At 36.5% G+C, this 21475-nt stretch overlaps 1 protein-coding gene across 1 annotated transcript in view; it reads left to right on the top strand.

Annotated features, from left to right (window-relative positions):
- BMPR1B (bone morphogenetic protein receptor type 1B) overlaps positions 1–21475 on the top strand; it is a 73589-nt gene that overhangs the window by 40202 nt on the left and 11912 nt on the right. The window contains exons 2-7 of the mRNA XM_070949128.1: positions 2271–2430; positions 9198–9300; positions 10334–10436; positions 15391–15487; positions 18626–18773; positions 19882–20074. Coding sequence (XP_070805229.1) covers positions 2271–2430; positions 9198–9300; positions 10334–10436; positions 15391–15487; positions 18626–18773; positions 19882–20074 — 804 coding nt within the window. The remainder of the gene's footprint in view (positions 1–2270; positions 2431–9197; positions 9301–10333; positions 10437–15390; positions 15488–18625; positions 18774–19881; positions 20075–21475) is intronic.

The following is a 21475-nucleotide window of genomic DNA, read 5'->3' as shown; positions in this document are numbered from 1 at the left end:
GTCTGAAACTTCTGCCTAGAACATTTGTAAAAGTCAGTCTTCTGTCCATAAATAACAATGTTAGTCACAATCCCAGTTTTGTGCTTATTTGCTGAAAATGGAGCTTTAGTTTTAAAAGGCTCTGTTCCACTGACCCAAAAATCTAACACCTATTGATGTTAAATTCTTCTTTGTAGGTTGGAATTTAAAATGCCCTAAATTAATTCATTGCTGGTTATTGTGTGTGAGAGAGGTTTTCTAAAAGAAATACCTGTTTGCTTCTGCAACCCAACAAGACAGACACAGACTTCAGAGGATAATTAGAACTGCAGAAAAAACAATTGCTACCAACCTGCCTTCCATTGGGGACTTGTATACTGCACGAGTCAAAAAGAGGACTGTGAAAATATTTACAGACCCCTCGCATCCTGGACATAGATTGTTTCAACTCCTATCCTCAAAACAACGCTATAGAGAACTGCACACCAGAACAACTAGACACAAGAACAGTTTTTTCCTGAACGCCATCACTGCTAAACAAATAATTCCCTCAACACTGTCAAACGATTTACTAAGTCTGCATTTCTATTAATCTTCTCATCGTTGCTATCAACCATCTCCTCCCACTTATGACTGTATGACTGTAACCTTGTTGCTGGTATCCTTACGATTTATATTGACTGTTTCCTAATATGATTTGATTGCTTATTTGTACCCTATGACTATCATTAAGTGTTGTACCTTATGATTCGTGACGAATGTATCTTTTCTTTTATGTATACTGAGAGTGTATGCACCAAGACATACTCATACTGTGCTCTCAGTGTGCACAGTGTTCCTTGTGTGTCCAATCACACTTGGCCAATAAAGAATTCTATTCTATTCTATTCTATTCTATTCTATTCTATTCTATTCTATTCTATTCTATTCTATTCTATTCTATTCTATTCTATTCTATTCTATTCTTAAAAAAATTCTTAGAGAGCCAAACCACCTACCTTTCTGTTTAAGACAACATATAAGTTCGTTAAGTAAATACATTTTCAATATATAAAACAAGATTTTCAAATTTGTAACTGTTAATATATTCTGCTCTCCACTGGGCTAAAAGCTAGAAAAAAAATCCATCTGTTATATGTATTGATGGGAGACATTGCATTGAGCATTCTATGCTCAAATATTTGAAAGCAAAACCGTTCATCCCCAATCAGGAGTTAGTTTTATAACTAGTTGTTTGAAGAAAGCTAAAATGAATATGCTAATGCAGGTAGACCACAATTGGGAGCCACAACTCGGTCGTTAAGCAAAATAGTCACTAAGTGAAGCAGAGATTGGGTTTACAATCTTCAGTTTTCCTTTGCTTTACAGACCTGCAAAGGTCATAAAGGCAAGGATTGGTTGTTAAGTTACATTTTTATCCCTGTGGTAAATGCAAATAGTCACTAAACAAGGCAGTTGCTAAATGTGGACTATCTTGAAGATGTTTGTATTTGAAGACTATTCATATATGCAGTCAACCATTGCCTTAAGTCTAAAAAGTGTGTTATCATGTTCACCTGCTTTATGTTTAATGCTGCTGCATAGTTTCTACTATGATTTGGTAGATCACAGTACAGTTCCTGTTTATTATCTAACCATTGGTAAAACAAATCCCATGTTGAAAAATATTTTGTATCCTCTTTATCCTTTATCTTTAATGTTAACCTATCCATTTCTGCACAATCTAATATTTTTTAAATTATATTTTCATCTGTAGGAGTTTCCACATTTTTCCAGTGTTGTGAAAATACAATTCTCGCTGCAGTCAAAACATGTAGTATTAAATATATGTTCCCTTTGTCATATTTAAGAACTATTTAAATTTAATTCACTTTCTTGCAACATATAGAATTTTCGTTCTACATAACTGAAAATATCTCTGCACTCAGCTTTAAGAATTTGAGTAGTGTAAACAATACTGTATGGAAAAGCTGATATTTAATATCATAAATATCAAGGATGCCAGATGTGGGGACGGATCTTTAATAGGAATGTTTCTCAAATACAGAGAGATAAGTTATAATGATGGGTAGTAAATTTTATATAATCAATAGTAAAGAAAATTAAAATTTCAAATAAATGTTCATGTTGCTATGAATTAGAAAAAGTTAACAATATTTCAACAGTGAGTATATCTAACATTTGTATGTATGGGTCCTTCATAACCTAAATCTTGACATTTTCCAGAACTGTGGACTGCCGACTCAAAATTCTTAGTCTTATTTGCATTGTTGTTTTCTTTTCCTGTGCAGCAAACTTCCTAGACAGCAGGCCCTTGAGGAATTCTGGGAAAGGAAACATAGATGCTAGGAAAGAAGATGGGGGGAGCACAGCAGCTGCTCCTACCCAGAAGAAGCTGTGGTGTCACTGTCATCACTACTGTCCTGAAAATTCAAAAAACAACACTTGCAGGTTGGTGGGGAAATCTTCACACAAATGTGCAATTTACGTAATTTGCTGCATCTATGATTTAAATTGGTATCATGTCCATTTGACTTAAATGCTTTTAAAAGATTAAACCAAATCATGAGAAATGCATCTGTAAATGATTGCTAATTTTGCTACCCAAATAAATACTGAGATTTTAGGAACAGTAAATATCAGTTGCTAAAGAAAGGGATAATCTGGTAAGGAAAATTTTGTCTAACTGTTGTTTAACTCAGGGGTCTCCAACCTTGGCAACTTTACGAGTTGTGGACTTCAACTCCCAGAATTCCTCAGCCAGCACATGCTGGCTGAGGAATTCTGGGAGTTGAAGTCCACAACTCGTAAAGTTGCCAAGGTTGGAGACCCCAGGTTTAACTCATGTTCCTGCTTAACATATCTGATGGTGGCCTTTGTGCAGGTTATTTTTTTCTCCTCCTAAGCTCCTTTTCCTATTTTGGTATTCTTTCTGAATAATGCTTTTTACATTTCTGAAAATACAGAAATATTTTCTTGGCAGAAAAAGAAGACAACTGTCTTTCCATATGGTGTTGATTTTGTTAACCTTTTAAACTTTATATTTGGTATTTGGAGTTAATACTGATTAATACACAACAAAATATTAAGTATATTTGTTCTGTGCCAACACATTTTCCTACAAGTCTTAGGCCCAGAGACACCCAAGTCATACATAGAGTTTACACTGATTTAAGGAGAATGGCTCTTGATAGAATAAAAAGGCAAGTACATTTTAGACGCATGTTGTTAACGTTTTTCATTCAGTTAAGATGATGATTTGAATGGCTTTCAAGTTGTCCTTCCTTCTTTTCTTAACAATACACTTGCTGTCTTGGATTACTTAAAAAAAACACCTTTGGATTAAAAAACAAGTCTATTGTTAGAATTACCGCAAATCAAGGAACAAACTTCATAGTTTGAAAATATAGTTAACTCAATATTCTATAGAGGCAGAATTTAAAACACTTGTAAAATTTGACTCTTCTTTTACAAAATATATGTTTGTACATGTAAACACTCAGTTCTTTCAAAAGGCATTAGGATGTCTGCATTGTTGAATGTGAAAATGACTTTTATAAACTCACATTTTCAGGAACTTTTTAAAAAGTGTTCCCCTCTGTTTCTAACTTTCTTAAGAGGTTGCCGGCCTTTGCTTCATAGAAAGTGTAACTTTAGTTATTCCTTTTGTGCAACTTCACACAGATAAGAGCTGTACGGTGAAGAATGCAAACATGAAACATCTAACTGCAAATATTTACTTGAGTACATAATACACCACAATGTCTGTCCAAGTGCCACATAGTGAGGGCTGGCAATTTGAATCCTGCTTGGAGAATTTCACAAGAATGGGACAAGATTTGTTTAAAGCATTTAATTTCGGCTCAGAATGAAACCCTCAGACTCTGGTATATTTTTAAGGCCGTGGTGTAGGGTTTCATTATTACCTTGCATCACCACAAAGAATATGTAAATACTGTCAACCTACCTGCAGGAGGAGATGGCTGAGTGCACAGGTGTGTCTGTTGGATGGATTAACAAGGACCTTTTCCTGGGAGAGGTGAAAGCTATTGAAAGCATTTCCTAAACCAGGGCTTGTAAAGGTTATGTTAACCTTCAGCCTTTGGAAACACTAACCATCATCATGTAAACGTCCTGCACCTGGGAAGTTCCAAACACACATTTATTTTCCTAGCCCTTTAGGAACAACTTTCTGTAATAAAAACTTGGATGTTATCAAAGCACTCACACATCTTTTTAAAAGCATTGAATTGTGAATAATTCCAGCCAAGCGAATGATCATTTTAGGGAGCTGGCCATATTTAAAAACATGATGCTTATCTGAGATGCTGAATTTGAGACATCTTCTTTAAGATGCTTATAAAAAGTAGCCAACAACAACTGTCCTCACAGAGTTAAGTGTGCTTTTCATCTTGAAGCAGCTCTATATTTAAAAAATTGAAAGGAAAGGAATTTAGGAAATGTTGACATATCCCCATAATTGTAAAGGCACTTTTGAGCAAGGAAAAAAATATGTTTATCAATTTTAAAAACTGGCATGTTTTGTCCTCATAATAAGAAAGAGCAGGTGTGTAATTTATTTCTGTCAAAAATGTTTTAGTCACTATACTTTTGTTAAAAGCAATCTAAATATAAAAAGCACGGATTTAAAATACCTTGCTTCTACAGTTAGTCCCCACTTAATGGATACAGTTGGGAAACCTCATGTGACTGTGACATCATTTTCTCTGCACTCATAAAGTCAATCTTTAAGCAAGACATCATATGACAGGAACTTGGGATTTCACTGCCAACTTCATTGATTTGCTTCATCTGAATCCAGCTGTGAAGTGTACAAATAGGGATCAATGACCATGGGATGCTGCAATGGTAAAATTATTTTCTCAGCACTATTGTAACTTCAAATGGTCACTAAACAGGGCAGTTGTTAAGCAAGGACTATCTGTATTTGTTTATAAGTTAACCAAAAAGTTAACTTCTTCATACAGAAGTTTTATTTCTTTATTAGTTTGTTTCTATCCCACCTAGATTGTTTTTACAAATGACATGTTCACTACTCCTCTTATTTTTCCAACAACAACAATCCTGTGGGTTGGGCTAAGAGCTATTAATTGCTCTTATTAGTCAGTGAGGGGAATGGAATATTAGATTTTTAAAAAATCTCACTTTGGATAATCTAATTAAATACTCTGGGATTCGAATCTACTACTTTCATTGATTTATTTAATTGCCCAGTCAAAGACTTAACTGGATCTTCAGGTATTTACAAATAAAAAGAGAAAGTGGTATTTGTGGTGTTTTAAAGAAAAAGGGAAGAGAAAGTACAGTAGATAAATCCAGATTAAATTGAAGATTTTTGTCATCTTAATTGACAAGGGTCCTTATTTTGTAAAATTAAGAGTGTATATTTTATCAAACCTCAGATGCTGAGCTATTTTACTTGGGCTCTTGTTAACTATTTTATATGTTTAGTAAATTTATACAGCCGTCCATCTCACATAAAGTGACTCTGGGAGGCTTAGAAGCAAAATAACAAAATCATATCACAATATAAAAAAAATCAGGCATTCTGACTATCAACATAATGATTTTAAATTGGGGTATTTTAAATTTTTGGGGTTTTAAACCGGTCCAAATCTATTTAATTATTTTAATTTTTAATCATTGTTGTGTCTTGTGTTTTTAAATTGTCTGTACACCGCCCTGAGTCCTTCGGGAGAAGGGCGGTATAGAAATAAAATTATTATTATTATTATTATAAATAAGAAAAATAAAAGAAAAACATAACGGATAAAGCAAAAGAAGAGTAGAACCTCATGATCCAGAAATGGGCACATGAAATTCTGCAGGCCCTGTTAGCCATGATTTTCACCTGTTCCTTAAACAGGGATAGATCCACCTGTCTGGTATTACCATTTCTTTTCTGAAAAGGGCTTTTTGAGATACCTTTTTAGAGAACCCATTTTTATATCTGTTCCAAACTCTTGGGACTGCAGGTCTAACAAAGTGATTCTTAAAATCAACATTTATTTTTACCTTAACATTTACCTTACCATAAGTAGGCTTGCTGTCTTAATCATAGTTCATGGCTGTCTAATTCAAATAATCTCTTGTTTTACAGAATCACTCATCCAGATCAAACAGCAGGCATCAAAATAAAATTTCAAATCTAGTAAACTCAAACTTTCTCTTTCTTTAGCATCTTGCAGGTTTATATCTAATTATTGGGGGAGGGGGTTTCCTGTGCCGTATAAATGTAGAAATATCCTTTTGCCATTGTTGAAATGGACTGTCAGTTGTTAATATTGGTAAACTCTGAAATAAAAATAACATCTTTGGTAAAATATTCATCTTATTTACATAGATTCTGTCCAATAAGGATAATTGCAAGTTATCTCATGTTTAATATCATTCCATGCAGCTACAAAATTGTTTTGAAACAATTTAGAATTTATATTCATCAATATAACCCCAAAATATTTAACCCTTTTCTCCAACTTGAACCCACTTTCTGCTTTTTTATATGCCCAAAATAAAGAACTTATCTTCTCTGTCCTATTGATTTCTTTGTCTATACTAGACAGAAGACATGTGACCCAGTAATAAACCATACATGTTAATTTATATACAAGGAATTTTTTGACACAATGGGCTTCTTTCATATGGATTTTGTAGCCTTCAAAGTGGCTACAAAGCCTTTCAGTAGTGAAATCTATTTACCATAGATTTCATTATTCTAACTTGGGTGTATTGATTTAGTAGATTTATTGCACTTTAAGAGAGTAATTCCTCGTGCCAAATATATATGTAAGTAGTGTTGTAAGGGCTTCTCAGTTTAGAAGGATTGTGACTAATCCAAAACAAGTTTTAAACTGAATTTAGGTCTTATTCACAGACTTCTGAGATAAATGGTATAAACATTTCTTCAGGGCATAGTTCCGTTTAAATGTAATCACTAACAAATTAAACTTCTTTTACTTGAGGCAATATATATATTTCTGAAAATTAAAGCAAGGGTGTTTAGCATCTTATAGTTACAAATTATCATACCATATCCAGGAGCTATGTGGTATGTTTGAAGAATATGTATATATTGAAATATATGGTATTTAAAGCCTATATCAGTAGTAGTGTATCTGTTGCACGTGGCTAAAATTTCAGTAGCTTGCAGCAGCTGCACTTTAGATTCTGCTTCACTCAGTCCCAAAGATTCCTATGAAAAAGAGACTGCACAGTTTTCAAAATGTGTCTCCAGGAGGATGAAGTTTCAATTTGCTTGATGGGGGTCAGTGCAAAAAAGAAGGGTGAGCTTTGAAAATCTTTGCTTGAAGTGGAAACCAGTTGTTGGAAAAAAAGGAGAAAAGACATGGAGTGGGGAGTGGGGGAGGAGGAAAGAAGAAAGAGCAAAAACAGATGGCAGAGAGAGAAGGCGAGAACAAAAGAAAAAAGGTGGACTAAATAGAGAGAAATGACAGTAATTTTATTGTTTCAAGGTTCTCTGTGTTACTCAAAGTGATTCCATTTGAAAAAGTTCTCTTTCCAACCACAGCGTGGAAAAGAATCATATATGTTGTCCTCTGGGGATCAGAATTGAAAATCCTTTGGAGATTTTTAAAAAATTATCTTCCAAATTCTTTCATCATGATCAATATTTAAGATATTACAACTTGTTGAATGGAAACAGGATAATGATGCTGGTTAAACAGCTGCAAAGCCTCTGGGTTATGTCCCCCCTTTCTTATATTTAGTTAACATCTTAGTTAAAATCACACCATGGGCTAGGTAATCTTTAATTAAAACTTTGCCTTTTATTTTCAGGGTCTGTCAGTAATTCTATTACATGTTTTATTATTTTTCCCCCATCTGTTTACTTTGGCTATTAAAAAATTACTATTGACCATAGAACACAATATACTTCATTTCATTTTTGCTTTCTTAGTTGTTCTATGCAACACAAGACTGTAAAATAGTAATAAACCGGTTTCCATTCAATCTTGATTGTATGTGTGTATACATCAATGCTAAAATATGTCAATATTTAAAAAAAAAAAAACCAGGAATATTTGAGTTCAGCTGGTAAGTCATGATTAAGTTATTCTTTTTTTGGTTATTCGTCTTGTCTTACTTTGTTTTCATACTGTAGATTGTTGGAAACCTTTTTAAAAAAAATCTCAGTTTCCTTATTTTGACTTTGTAGAGCATCCTAGTTTTTAATAAGATTAGAATGACAACACAAAAGTTAGTCTCCTGAGGAAAGGAAGTGCCTGGGTGGGTATTTATTTGCTTTCAGTTCATGGATCCCTGATTAATACCTGAACTGGCTCAGTTAGTGCCTCTTTCTAATGTAATTAAATGTTGTATCTTTCATCCTGAATTCCAGGACAGTCATAACAACATATTAAAAATCAGACTGTTTGCCAAAAAAAAAACAGTGATGCTACTTCCTCACACTTGGAAGCAGGAAACAGTATTGTAGCGCTGTAGTATAAAACATATTGTAAACTTAACATAAACTGGGGGGGAAAAATCCTCCACCAAAAAGATGTTTTAAAAAAATGAACATCGGAGTCCCGTGTAGTTTGCATAATTGTACAGCTTATTGAAACCCAAACATTTTGGCTCTCCATTCATCACATTTGCTTTGTGATAGGCAGTTCTGGCTGGAGATATGCCAATTCTTCCTTAGTGAACAGTCTAGATTGGAAAGTTGATTTTCCTTGTTCTGATAAAGTTGGCTGTGGTTTTTTGCAACATTCTCTGCCAAAATTAAGGATGATGTGAACAAACCATAGCATGATACAGCTTGTGCATTGCTCCACCCTCTTTCTGATCCGTTTTCCTGGCAGTCCCCAGAGGAGTAGGAACGAGAAGTCACTAACAGAAAGCTCATACTAACAGTTTGCCAAATAATTGAATATAGTAATAATCATTAGAAATCAACAAATGCTGCACATTTGGTCTTCCTTACTCTTTTCTAGTCAAACACCAGTGGAAAATAACTCCCAAATATCAGAAGTACCAGATTTTTGGACAAAAAGCGATTTTCTGCAAAGAATGGCTAACCACAGAGCATCATGCTGTTTGGTTTTTAACAAATGTTTACTGCAGTTAATTGAATGATTTCCAGGTTAAGATGCTTCTGAATTATGAACAACGCTTATGAGAATCATGAATATTAAAGGCTAAATGAAACATCTTTGTCTTTTTCTTGTATTCAGCACGGATGGCTATTGTTTTGCAATGGTGGAAGATGAAGATACGGGAGGACAGAGTTTTACTACAGGCTGCATAGGTTTAGAAGGTTCTGACTTCCAATGCCGAGTAAGAAAATGTTGTGAACTCAACCTGAACTTTCAGAATCGATCTGAATATTGTCGGGAATTAAAATATTAATGTTTTCCATTATTTTTACAAGGTCAAAGAAACAAATTGAGAATGTTATTGCCATTAATATGATCAGCAGAAATATTCTGTTGCGTTTGACCAACAATGCTAAGGAAAGACCGGCTCAGAATTGTAAAAGTAGAAAACTTGAATACAGTAGTCCTCGACTTATGACCAACATTTCCGTTGCTAAGCAAGACAGTTGTTAAGTGAATTTTGCCCCATTTTACAACCTTTCTTGACATAGTTATTAAATGAATCACTGCCGTTGTTAAGTTAGTAAAATGGTTGTTAAGTAAATCTGGCTTCCCCATTGACTTTGCTTGTCAGAAGGTTGGAAAAGGCGATAAAGACACTGCAACTGAAGACAGTTGCCAAGCATCTGAATTTTGGTCATGTGACCACGGAATTGTAAATGTGAAAAATGGTCATGAGTCATTTTTTTCAGTGCAATTTTAATTTCAGTCACTAATCAAATGGACCTTAACGTATGTCCACAATTGGAGCTGGAATTTCTAACCTAAGTTGTCGCAGTTGTAACTCGAGTCAGATCCAGTTTTACAATTGTCACTCGTTAAACAAATCCAACTTCTCCAAGGTTTTTGCTGGAAATTGGCAAAACAATCACGATGAGGTAGCTGCAATACATTGCATCTGGCTGTAAATGCCAATTTTGTCATTAGTAAGGTCTTGACTATAATGTGTGTGTGTGTGTTTTTTTTAACATTTTCTCATAATTGGAATTAAACTGCACATGTAAAAAAATATCCAAAAGAGTTTGATAATGATAAGCAACCTGAGTTATACATTGCATTTATATTGAAATAGTTGCACTCTTAATTTTTTTAAGACGAGCACCTTGAACTGTTTGCATGTACACACCTTTTCTTTATGTGTCTCTTTATAGTTTAAAATTGTGATGAACTGTTTCATAGCTATTTTATATAAATCTTATCTATAATTATTACAGGACACTCCATTGTCTCAACCAAGGAGATTAATTGCATGCTGCACAGATCAGGATTTCTGTAATAAAGATCTTCACCCTACTCTGCCACCATTAGAACACCCAGGTAACAAAGATTACTAAATCCTAATATCTAACACATATCTATTTTTGAAAAAGACTATGTAAGTTTGTCAATGATGATAGGACAATGTAAGCATTTTGTATGCTGCCCTTTTTCATTCAACCTAAGATGATATCCTAAATAGTCTGCTCCTCTGAAATCAGAAAAACTTATCTAATAACATAGCCTCACTAGAACCTTTGACTAAAGTCTAAAAGCAACCATAGCAATCTTTGTCTAAGTCCGTGATGGCGAACCTGTGGCACGCGGAGCCATATTGGTGGGCACGCGAGTGTTGCCCTAGCTCAGCTCCAGCATGCATGCGCACGCTGGCCAGCTGATTTTTGGGCCTTCCGGGCCTACCGGAAGTTGGCAAACAGGCTGTTTCCGGCCTCCAGAAGGCCTCCAGTGGGGTGGGGAAAGCTGTTTTCGCCCTCCCCAGGCTCCTAGAAAGCCTCTTGAGCCTGGGCAGGGCAAAAAAACAGGCCTACCATGCCCACCGTGCCATCACATGCCAAAAGCAGGGGGACCATGGAGGGGTCGCATGTGCATGCGCGGGGGGCAGGGCACATAGAATTATGGGTGTGGGCACGTGCGCTCGCAACTATCCTGTACTCCCCCAGTTTTTGGCACGCGATGGCAAAAAGGTTAGCCATCACTGGTCTAAGTTATAAGTATAGTAGTATGACATAACATTACATAAAATATGATACAGGTAGTCCTTGACTACGACCAGATTTGAACTCAAATTTCTGTTGCTAAGCGACAAAGTTATTAAGTGAGTTTTGGTCCAGTTTACAACTTTTCTTCCCACAGTTGTGGCTTCCAGATTAACTTTGCTTGTCAGAAAGTCGCAAAAGGTGATCAAATAACCCTAGGATACTGCAGCTGTCACTAATAGGAGCCAGTGACCAACTGTCCAAATTTTAATCACGTGACCACGGGGATGGTCATAAGTGTGAAAAAAGGTCATTAATAACTTTTTTCAGTGCTGTTGTAACTTTGAATGATCACTAAACAAAAGGTTATAATTTGAGAGCTACTTGCAATGTCTAAAATTACAAAAGTGATAATAATTTATGTGGGTGATAACATCTAAAATTGCAGAAAAGTTAATAATAGTTGAAATAACATAAATATATATCTATGTAGCAGGAGCTTGACCTTACAAAGTGCAAAACTTAGCCACTATAGTAAAAGGCAATTAATTTCTAAGCAGCTTCAGAGCTGAGTCAGAGCAATAAAAGAGCAAATGTCTCTATGAAAGGAGCAACAAAGAACATATTCTGTGGTTTCTACCTATCCACAATCACAGAAGCAGACAATTGATGTCACAGCTCTTTAGCTCATTGTGCTCTTTATGAAGTGATATTTGTTTTTCAAGAAATCTACAATGTGCTGAGAAGTAATGGCAATGGCACTTAGACTTATATACTGCTTCACCGATCTTTCCAGCCATTTCTAAGCAATTTATAGAGTCAACATATTGCTCCCAACAATCTGGTCCTCATTTTACCCAACCTTGGAAGGATGGAAGGCTGAGTCAACCTTGAACCGGTGAGAATCGAACTGCCGAACTGCTGGCAGTCAGCAGAAATAGCCTGCAGTACTGCATTCTTACCTCTGTGCCAGCATGGCTCAAGTAAGAAGAGTACCTGGAAATTTTACAAAATCTTTGAACAGTTTTGATTTATCAATTGTCAGCTGTCCAAAATTCTTAAATTCATTATTCTGAAAATCAAAAATTTAAATCTCCAGCTCAATATTTTTCTTTAACGGGAAACAGCCTGACCAAAATCGGTTTCCATTTTTCACTTGTCATTGGAAAAATTGTTGTTTCTGATTCGGAAAGCTTATGACCGATGGTCATATCTCAAGGGAAAGCACAGTCTAAAGAAATTCTCTAGTAGTAGGTTCCTTAAACTACAAATTAACTCAGATACAGAAGAGATGGTAGGAAAAATAAAAATGCTGTACTTCCCATGTGCTAGCAATAGAAACGATCATTTTCTAAATATGAAAGAAATGTGTATACATGGGTATGTCAGAGTGAAAGCTAACCAAACAAAGGCCAAAAAAAAAAAAGTCTTAATTTACTGGAAACAAGATAAAAACAGAACATTCACCCCCACCCAATGTTCCTCATTTTAAACAGCTTTCCTACGCAGTAAAATGAAATGTCTTTGTAAGAACAAGAAGACCCTATAATGGTTAGGCAGGATGCTTATTAGACAAGCAGGAAAAAACAGTTAATTCCCATTATAACATTGGAAAGAATAAAAATATTGGAAGTGAAAAAAGCAGGTTTCAGGCAGAACAGATAAAAAAAAATGTCTTTACTGATTTTATGCTCTTGCAAACAGAAATGGTGGTGCCACTATGTCTGGCTCTCAGGCTGGCGATGAAATAAGTGGGGACACGAAATTGAGTTTGATAGGCTTTCATCGCACAGTTAGACTGCAACCGTAGTAAACCTGAACGCTTCTAGTTTGTGAATGGAGAAAATTAGTTGGAAAAGATTAGGTATTTCTGAAATGTAGAGGGGTCTCTAGATACATTTTTACAGGAGGTTGTATAGAATCTATCTCAGAAATATTCAAACTGCCTTCAAGGAGAGGCATGGCAAATGGAAGACATTTCTCTGAAAGCAGAGCTGATAACTGTAGCAAGGACCAAACAAATCAGGGAATAAACTGATTCTCAAATCCTCTCCGGAAAAGAGAGGACATGAGATGACCCACATATACTCCACATCAGGGGTGCTATTCAGCAGGTTCTGATAGGTTCTAGAGAACCGGTAGCGGAAATTTTGAGTAGTTCAGAGAAGTGGCAAATGCCACCTGTGGTTGGCCCCAGAGTGGGGTGGGAATGGAAGTTTTGCAGTATCCTTTCCCTGGAGTGGGGTGGGAATGGAGATTTTGTAGTATCCTTCCTCTGCCATGCCCACCAAGCCACGCCCACAGAACCGGTAGTAAAAAAAAATTGAATTCCACCACTGCTACATGGCTGCTTCTCTTTAGGACAGCGGCCCCCAACCCCCAAGCTGTGGCGCACTACTGGGCCACGGCCTATTTAGAACTGGGCCACGTGAGCAACGAGCCGGTGTGCACATGCCCGCAGCTTGACTTGTGTGAGCAGTGGGCCAGTGTGTACATGTGCACAGCTCAACTCGTGCAAGCTCTAGGACACTGCAGGATAGTAGTCTTTCATGGGTTTGAGTGCCAGGAGATATAGGAATGTAGTCTTCGACTTACAACCTTGATTTACAGTTGGGACCAGAATTTTCATTGTTAAGCAAAGCAGTGGTTAAGTGAGTTCTGCCCAATTTTACGACTTTTTTTTTATTCTTGCTATGGACACTAAAAGTATTTTTTCACATGGTAAGAAATTTCAAAATCATCAGCCTTGTTTGGTCTCTACGCTAATAGTAGATACTATAAAATTAAAACATTAAACCTGATGCAAACTGAAGATAGATTCCTTGTCTGCCTCTCCCATTAGAGGCAAACCAGAAAGGAAATGTTGTTCGGGGGGCCAAAATAGAAGATGAAATCAGAGCTTGGAAGTAAACATGCTTAATAAGAAAGCTAAGAGTCCCTTAGGCACCTCCTTGTTGTATCATGCTGGTAGATCCGAAATACAATAGCCGTATTCCAAGACTGATCAATAAGGATAGAGGACTTGCAGCTTATGGTGTTATTTCTCTTCATCTTGTCTTGCTCTATAGAACACCAAAAGAGATCCTCTTACTCTCAAACAGCCAGATGCATGCTGGATCAGTTTGCAGTTCACAGATAAAGAAATGTATACTTGAAATGGAGACCATAATCTCCTAAAGTCTTATTCATATTTGTGATGGTGGCTATTAGAGATACATAAATCACAGTAAATCTTTTTTGCTGCTACTATATTAATTGGACAGTACTTCAGGAGGAAATATTTCAGTATTTCATTTCTTTATGAAGTATTTTTTTAATTGAATATATATATATATATATATATATATATATATATATATATATATATATATATATATATATATATATATATATATATATATATATTCTTTCTGCCTAACTTTCCCACATCCCAACATTTCCTAATAAAAAAGCATGAATTTCCATAGTTGTTAATAACAATTACACTAGAAACATTTACAAATGTCATGATTTATTGTGTGGATGTTCTGATGTAACTTTCATAAAAACATGTTTCTAATTTTTAAGCTACGTTTTGATCAGTCCTTTATGATGTTGTCTATTTGCAGACTCTGCTAATATTCAGCCCTGGAAATCCCACTGCTGATACGTTTGATTTTTTATGCATTTCTTTGTTAAATTTATGTGCCACTAAATCTGTGTAGAGTCAAGGTTTCTTATGGAAAAATGTTAATGGTGGCTGAAAGTTATAATAGAATATGATCGAATTTGTAAACTTTTAACTTCCACTCATTTTTTTCTAGATATAAGTTGCCTATCTCACAATGTGTATATTTGATAATTGCACAATACTATGATGGTAGTATTGCAGATTCGTGGAAGTGATGGTAAAGTATTTTACCATGCATACTTTACGGTCACTTCTGCATTTGCGACTATCACAGAATTGTGCAATACTCAAACTATTAAAAAAGAAGAACAGATTTCCTTGTAATTAACAAGGAAATCTGGATTTAAAAGTGATTCAGCCTATTAAAAAACTGTGGTTGAATCCAAAAAGTTCAGGACAGACATATTTTTGAACCAATGTGATTTTGTTCCAGCTCCTATTCTGAATAGCAATGGGTAATGTGAGAAACTTTATAAGTTACATCCGGGTACTTCAATTTTTAATGTCATCACTGCCTTGATTTTATCATTCCCTCCTGTGTGGGGCTCATAAAATTGTGCGAACTGAAGTTAAATATGATAAGTAACATTATCTCTGATTGATAAAAGCTTTTGTTTTCTTATTTAAGCTTTTTCAAAGGGAAATGTTCACCAGAAGGCTCTGCTAATTTCAGTGATTGTCTGTAGCATACTCTTGGTGTGCATCATCATATTCTGTTACTTCAGGTATGTCTGGAAAAGAAAATCATACTTTCTTCCTTAACTGTTTATTTACAGCACAATTTGACATGAACAATCATTTTAATGTGTTCTAATTTCTTGGGTTTGTATGAAGATTGAGAGAACAATTTGTTTTTAATAATACTTTTGACATGGCTTCGTCAGTCAGAATGAAAACGTATAAAAACTGAATTTGTACGTATGAGATAAATGAGAAGTGGGGTTCTAAAACAAGCATAGTTAGTTTGGTATGTTAGAAATCGCCATAAATGCTGGTTTAAATTATTAAGCACTGAGATTTTTAGGATTTGGGGTGAAGTAATAATTCCAAAAGTATTTGATATTCAGGCATAGATTGAAATGTCTAAAATGTTCAGATTTATCTGTTAAACTTGATTAGACATCAAATTGTAATTTTCTTTTGGTTAATGATGAATTTTAAAAGTTTTATTACTTTTCCGGGTTGTGCCAGAGCTTAAATAAACATTGCGGAATTGTTTTGTGAATTAGGCTCATGGAAATAATACTCTAGCATGCAGTGGGTTGTACTCAAAGGCATCTTTCATAAAATTAATTTTTCTACCGTATTTCCCTGAAAATAAGACATCGCCTGATAATAAGCCCAATCGGGCTTTTTAGCGCATGTGCTAAAATAAGTCCCCCTCCCCGAAAATAAGCCCTCCCTGAAAATATTTAAATGCATGTGCAACCGGTCCCTGCCATTTCCTCTGGTTAGAGTTAGGGAGACAGAGCTGGAAATCAGGTAAGACGGCAAGAGGAGCCCCATCTTGCTTCATGCGCCCCAAAATAATAAGACCTCTCCGAAAATAAGGCCAAGCGTTTATTTCAGGGTTCAAAAAAAATATAAGACAAGGTCTTATTTTTGGGGAAACACAGTATATGTTTATTAGCTGACATGCTTAGAGGCATATATCCCATTATATATGGTTTGAGATTTACTTAAGTGCTTGTATGACACATATTGGGACATCCTGGTTGAACTTTGCTTCTTTTCTTGGGTATATGCCACTATGCCTCATGGTCTTGGGAAACATATTTTGAATTTAAGAAGGTGCTAGCAGATGTACCATATTTGCCCATAGGTAATTCAGATCACCCTTTTTCCTATTGAATTTGGGTCATTGTACATTCTTAATGCTTAAGTCTTTGTGATTTCTGTTTTTTCTTTCTTTCTGAGTAACACTGTGTCTTAGAAAAAGAGGCCTTCCTTCCTTCCTTCCTTCCTTCCTTCCTTCCTTCCTTCCTTCCTTCCTCCCTTCCTTCCTTCCTTCCTTCCTCCCTCCCTCCCTCCCTCCCTCCCTCCCTCCCTCCCTCCCTCCCTCCCTCCCTTCCTCCCTTCCTTCCTTCCTTCCTTCCTTCTTTCCTTCCCATGGTTTACAATAGCTCACAAAGCAAGTACATCTATCCAAGAGACAAAACCCTTATCAAGTTATGTATATCTACCATTAGCATGTATGTGTATAATTAGCCTCATTCCCAAATCATCTTGGATAAGGCAGTGACAAATAAAATAGCATAAGCTCTGTTGGATATTACCAAGAAGGTTATGTTTTCTGAACACACTTTCTCAACCTGGGGACCCTTAGGACATGTGGACTTCAGTTCCCCAGGTAGCATAACCACTGCTGATAATTTGGGGAGCTAAATTGCTCACATCTGGAAGATTCACAAATTAGGCAAAGCTGCTGGCCTGCAGAATGAAAAGACAGATTTTTTAAAACCAGTTTTAATATTTAATTATTATGTTCCTCTGGACAGCTGTACCACCAACATAGCATGAAAATAAAGCACTTTCATTCATAGGGGGAAGAACTGACCAAACTTTCTTTGAAATACATTGTTTTCTTCCATCGATTTAATTAGGATGGATTCCCATTTGGCTCTTCCATTCATAAAAGTATTTCCTGCAGCTCCACTGTGTAATTTTATTAGATTGCATGTATACCTTGGCACCTTTGAATGGATTTTTCTTTTTTTATTCCTGTCACTTTCTTCCTTTTCTACTGAGTCTCTGAGATATTTTATGTAATATATAAACCTGCTTTTACTTTAATCCCTTTATGTACTTTTGTACATTACTTATATTTTCAGGTCATGACCACTCGCGAAGGGATAAGTTGGTGTGAAAAATGTACTAGAAAATAGTGTTGTCCACTAGCCCTATCCATAATTTAATTGTGAACGAGAGGATAGACTGGTATATATTACCGAAATCTGCCGATGGTGAAGAATTTCCCCTCATGGAGGCCTATTCAGTTAGTCTCTGTGCATCAATCTTGACCCCAGAGCAGGGGAAAAATTGTGCGGGAATTGTATACTGGGACTAGGGCTTGCTTATTATGCTCAGAACAAACTCAGAGAGCTTGTATTTACTATTCTCCCAGCTGCATGGCAGCATATGTTTTTCAATTTCATTGCAAGGATGGTTATGATTTCGTCCAGGCTGTTAGTACTGAGTAATTTTAGCCTCCTTTCCCTCAGATAGGAGGCAGAGTTAATGTTTGTCATGACAGCCATGTGCTTGTCCCTGTTTATTACAAAGGTAATAATTTTTTGCTCATTTTTAAACGTAATCAGATAGTTATAATATATGTATATAATGATGATAATGAGAAGGGCACAAATTTACAAAGAGACAAACAATGTCATGAGGGCCCTAAAATGCTAATTATTCATAGCATTTAATGATGGAAAAATGGTAGCAAACAATGGTAGAAATCAGGGGTGAAATGCTACCGGTTCGGATCAGTTCAGATGAACCAGTAGTAAAAAATGCTATCGGTTTGGGCAAATCGGTATTTCTGACAATCAGCTGGGCAATGATCAGCTGTGACATGTGATTTATATTAGCTAGAATCATAGGATTTCCTGCTTTCTATATAATCTAAATCGCGTGGCACAGTGGATTCCCCCCCCCCCGCCTCCCCCCCGCTGTTCTACTTACCTTTGCAGACTTGGAAGGCTTCAAAATGTTTCTTTTTTAGCATTAATCGTACACTTGGTAGCAGACTCACAGAACCAGTAACAGACTTCACTGCTGGTAGAAATATATTCTTTTGCTTGCTTTTATGACCTGCCAGTATTGGTAGCATCACCTGTAGTTATTCTTATATATACCTGCAGGTATAAAAGGCTAGAAAGGAGACGGCAACCTCCTCATTACAGTATTGGACTTGAACAAGATGAGACTTATATTCCACCAGGAGAATCCTTGAAAGACCTGATTGAGCAGTCACAGAGTTCAGGAAGTGGTTCAGGGCTCCCTCTATTGGTAAGAAAAGAGTACTGAGATCATAATTATAATGGTCAACCTATAATATAAGAATTGTCATCCTTTGCACACTTTGTTTGCATTGTATCTCAACTAAAGAAAATAACAGCATTAGTGTTTCATGAAAAATATAGGACAAAATCTGTAGGATACAGGTGAACAGCTAAGAAGAACCCAGTTTTGTAGGTTCTCAGTTCATGCTTTCGTTTTATTATTTTGATAGGATTTTGTCCATTTTTAAAACTACAGAAACTTCATTTTAATTTTGTATTTTTAAACTTCATTTTCATTTCAAAACAAGTTAAAAGAATTTGAATCTTATAAGTGAGCTTTGTCCTCATTTTCCAACTGAATATTCACAACTGAATGAATTGAATATTCAGGGTGAACTTTATATAAAAACACTTGATATGCATCTTAAGATAGACAACTTTAGACTAGGAATTCTGGGAATTTAAGTTCAGACATCTTAATGTTGCTAAAGTTGAGAAATATTCGGTTAAGGAGTTGATTAAGGCCAGGGAAGTCCAATTGCCTATCTCTACTTAATCATAGAAGCTCACTAGATATCTGAGCATCATTTGTTAGTGAACACAACTCAAAGTATATTTTGTCCTGATTTTGACCTATTCAAGATATTTGTTGGCCACTGAGAGAAAAGAATCCTGGACTAGATAGGGCAGACCTGCAAGATCAGGTTGTGAGTTCTGTGCCTTGCTTTTTTTCTTTTTCTTTTTTTCTTTTTTTTCTGTCTCTGAAACTCTGTTCCAGAAAAAAACTTTTTTTCTTGCCTCTGAAAGCCTCCAAAACAGAGCTTCAGAAAAAAAGCCTCTGAAGCTCTGTTTGGGGGCTTCTTTTCTGAAGCTTTGTTTCTGATGCTTTTTTCAGCCTCTGAAACCTCCGTTTGAGAAGCTGGGCGGGGCTACATTCAGAGTGTAAAACGCACCCAGATTTTCACCCTCTTTTTTGGGGAAAAAAGGTGCATCTTATACTCTGAAAAATACGGTAATACTATTAGCCCAAGAAGAAATATCAATTCTTGAAAAATTACAAAAATTGTATCTAATCGGAAGTAGGTATAATTCCAATGTCTTATGTCTCTTAACAGGTACAGAGGACTATAGCGAAACAGATTCAGATGGTGAAGCAGATTGGCAAAGGTCGCTATGGGGAGGTTTGGATGGGAAAATGGAGAGGAGAAAAAGTGGCTGTCAAAGTTTTCTTCACCACTGAGGAAGCCAGCTGGTTTCGAGAGACAGAAATCTATCAGACTGTCCTGATGAGGCATGAAAATATTTTGGGTGAGTGGCACGGCTAAATGTAATCTCTTGCATTGTCCAATCTTGTCTCGCCTGAGGTGAAGTTTGCCTCCTTCCTTCTGATCTTTTGAAGGTCTCTATTGTTAACATGTCTTCCTCTACTTTTTACTTCAGCAAAAGTTTTTTTTTATATACTTTTTGATATTTTAATTGTACATAATTATAAACATTTTTAGTAATTTAATAGTAGAGCTAGGTTTTTCAGATAAGTACATTGCTGGGGTTATATATCCCATCATTAGCATCCTTCAGTCTCAAGAGACTATGGTATCGTGCTCTGGAAAGAGGTCCTAAAACAGCATCTAGTGTGACTAAAAAGACCAATTCGAGAGTGGCAATCCCTTCCACACTGAGGGCAGATACATTCTGTCCCCTGCCCAGCCCCCAGATTTCGCTGGTTCTGGGACTGCCTCTTTGCCTCAGCCTGCCGAACAAGTGTCTCTTCGAATTGGAGAAGGCCATGCTGCGTTTGTAGCCTCCAAGCTGAACGATCGGCGGTCAAGGTTTCCCACTTATTAATGTCCATTCCCAGGGCCTTTAGGCAATTATATATCCCATTGCTACTTTATTATGATGAAGTAGCTCCTACTGTTTTGAAGTTGGTCTTCCACTAGTTTGGCTGAATCGTTGTCCATTTCTCAGCTCAGCTTGCTGAAAAGCCCATTAACTATCCTAAATTTATGACCTAGAGCAGGGGTGTCATACTAAAGGCCCGGGAGCGCTTAGTTCTGGCCCATGGGATCTCCCTGGAAACAGCAAAGCACTGGCCCACGGTGCCTCTGCCAGCAAAAACGGAGCTTGGGAGGGCCGCATGCTGCTTTCCTGAGCTCCGTTTTTGCTGCCAGAAGGCTGGCAGGAGACTGTCGCAGCTGAAAACGGATCTCAGGAGCCCGTTTTCACTGGCAGAGCACTCGGGCCCCACCTGCGCCCCTGACATGAGTGATATCGAGTTGGCCACACCTACAGTACCCGTGCCACGCCCACCCCGGCTCCTTGAGATCAAACACAATCCTGATGTGGCGCTCAATGAAATCGAGTTTGACATCCCTGGCCTAGAGCATCACTTCCAGTGCAAAGCTGGGTCTCTACATCTACATTGAAAGTTTTTGTAGAACATTTTAAATGTGTTTCAATGATTTGTTACCACTATCCTGAGTTGAACATGTTGGTTGTTATTTCTTCAAAAAGAGGTAAAAACAGAACAGATGGTTTGTGAGAGATAGAGAGACAGACAGAGATGGATAAATATAGATAGGAGAGAGAGGGGAGGGGAGAGAGAGAAAGAGAGAGAACCCTCTAACCTGTCAGCTTATTATTTTAGAAAAAGCCACATGACATGCTACTGCAGTACTGCAGCAGAGCAAGTACACACTAGGTGTTTTT

The sequence above is a fragment of the Pituophis catenifer genome, unplaced genomic scaffold, assembly GCF_029215685.1.
Source record: "Pituophis catenifer annectens isolate HBS135680 unplaced genomic scaffold, rPitCat1.0.hap2 SCAF_8, whole genome shotgun sequence".
Lineage (NCBI taxonomy): Eukaryota > Metazoa > Chordata > Lepidosauria > Squamata > Colubridae > Pituophis > Pituophis catenifer.
This window is presented reverse-complemented; position numbering and strand designations above follow the sequence as displayed.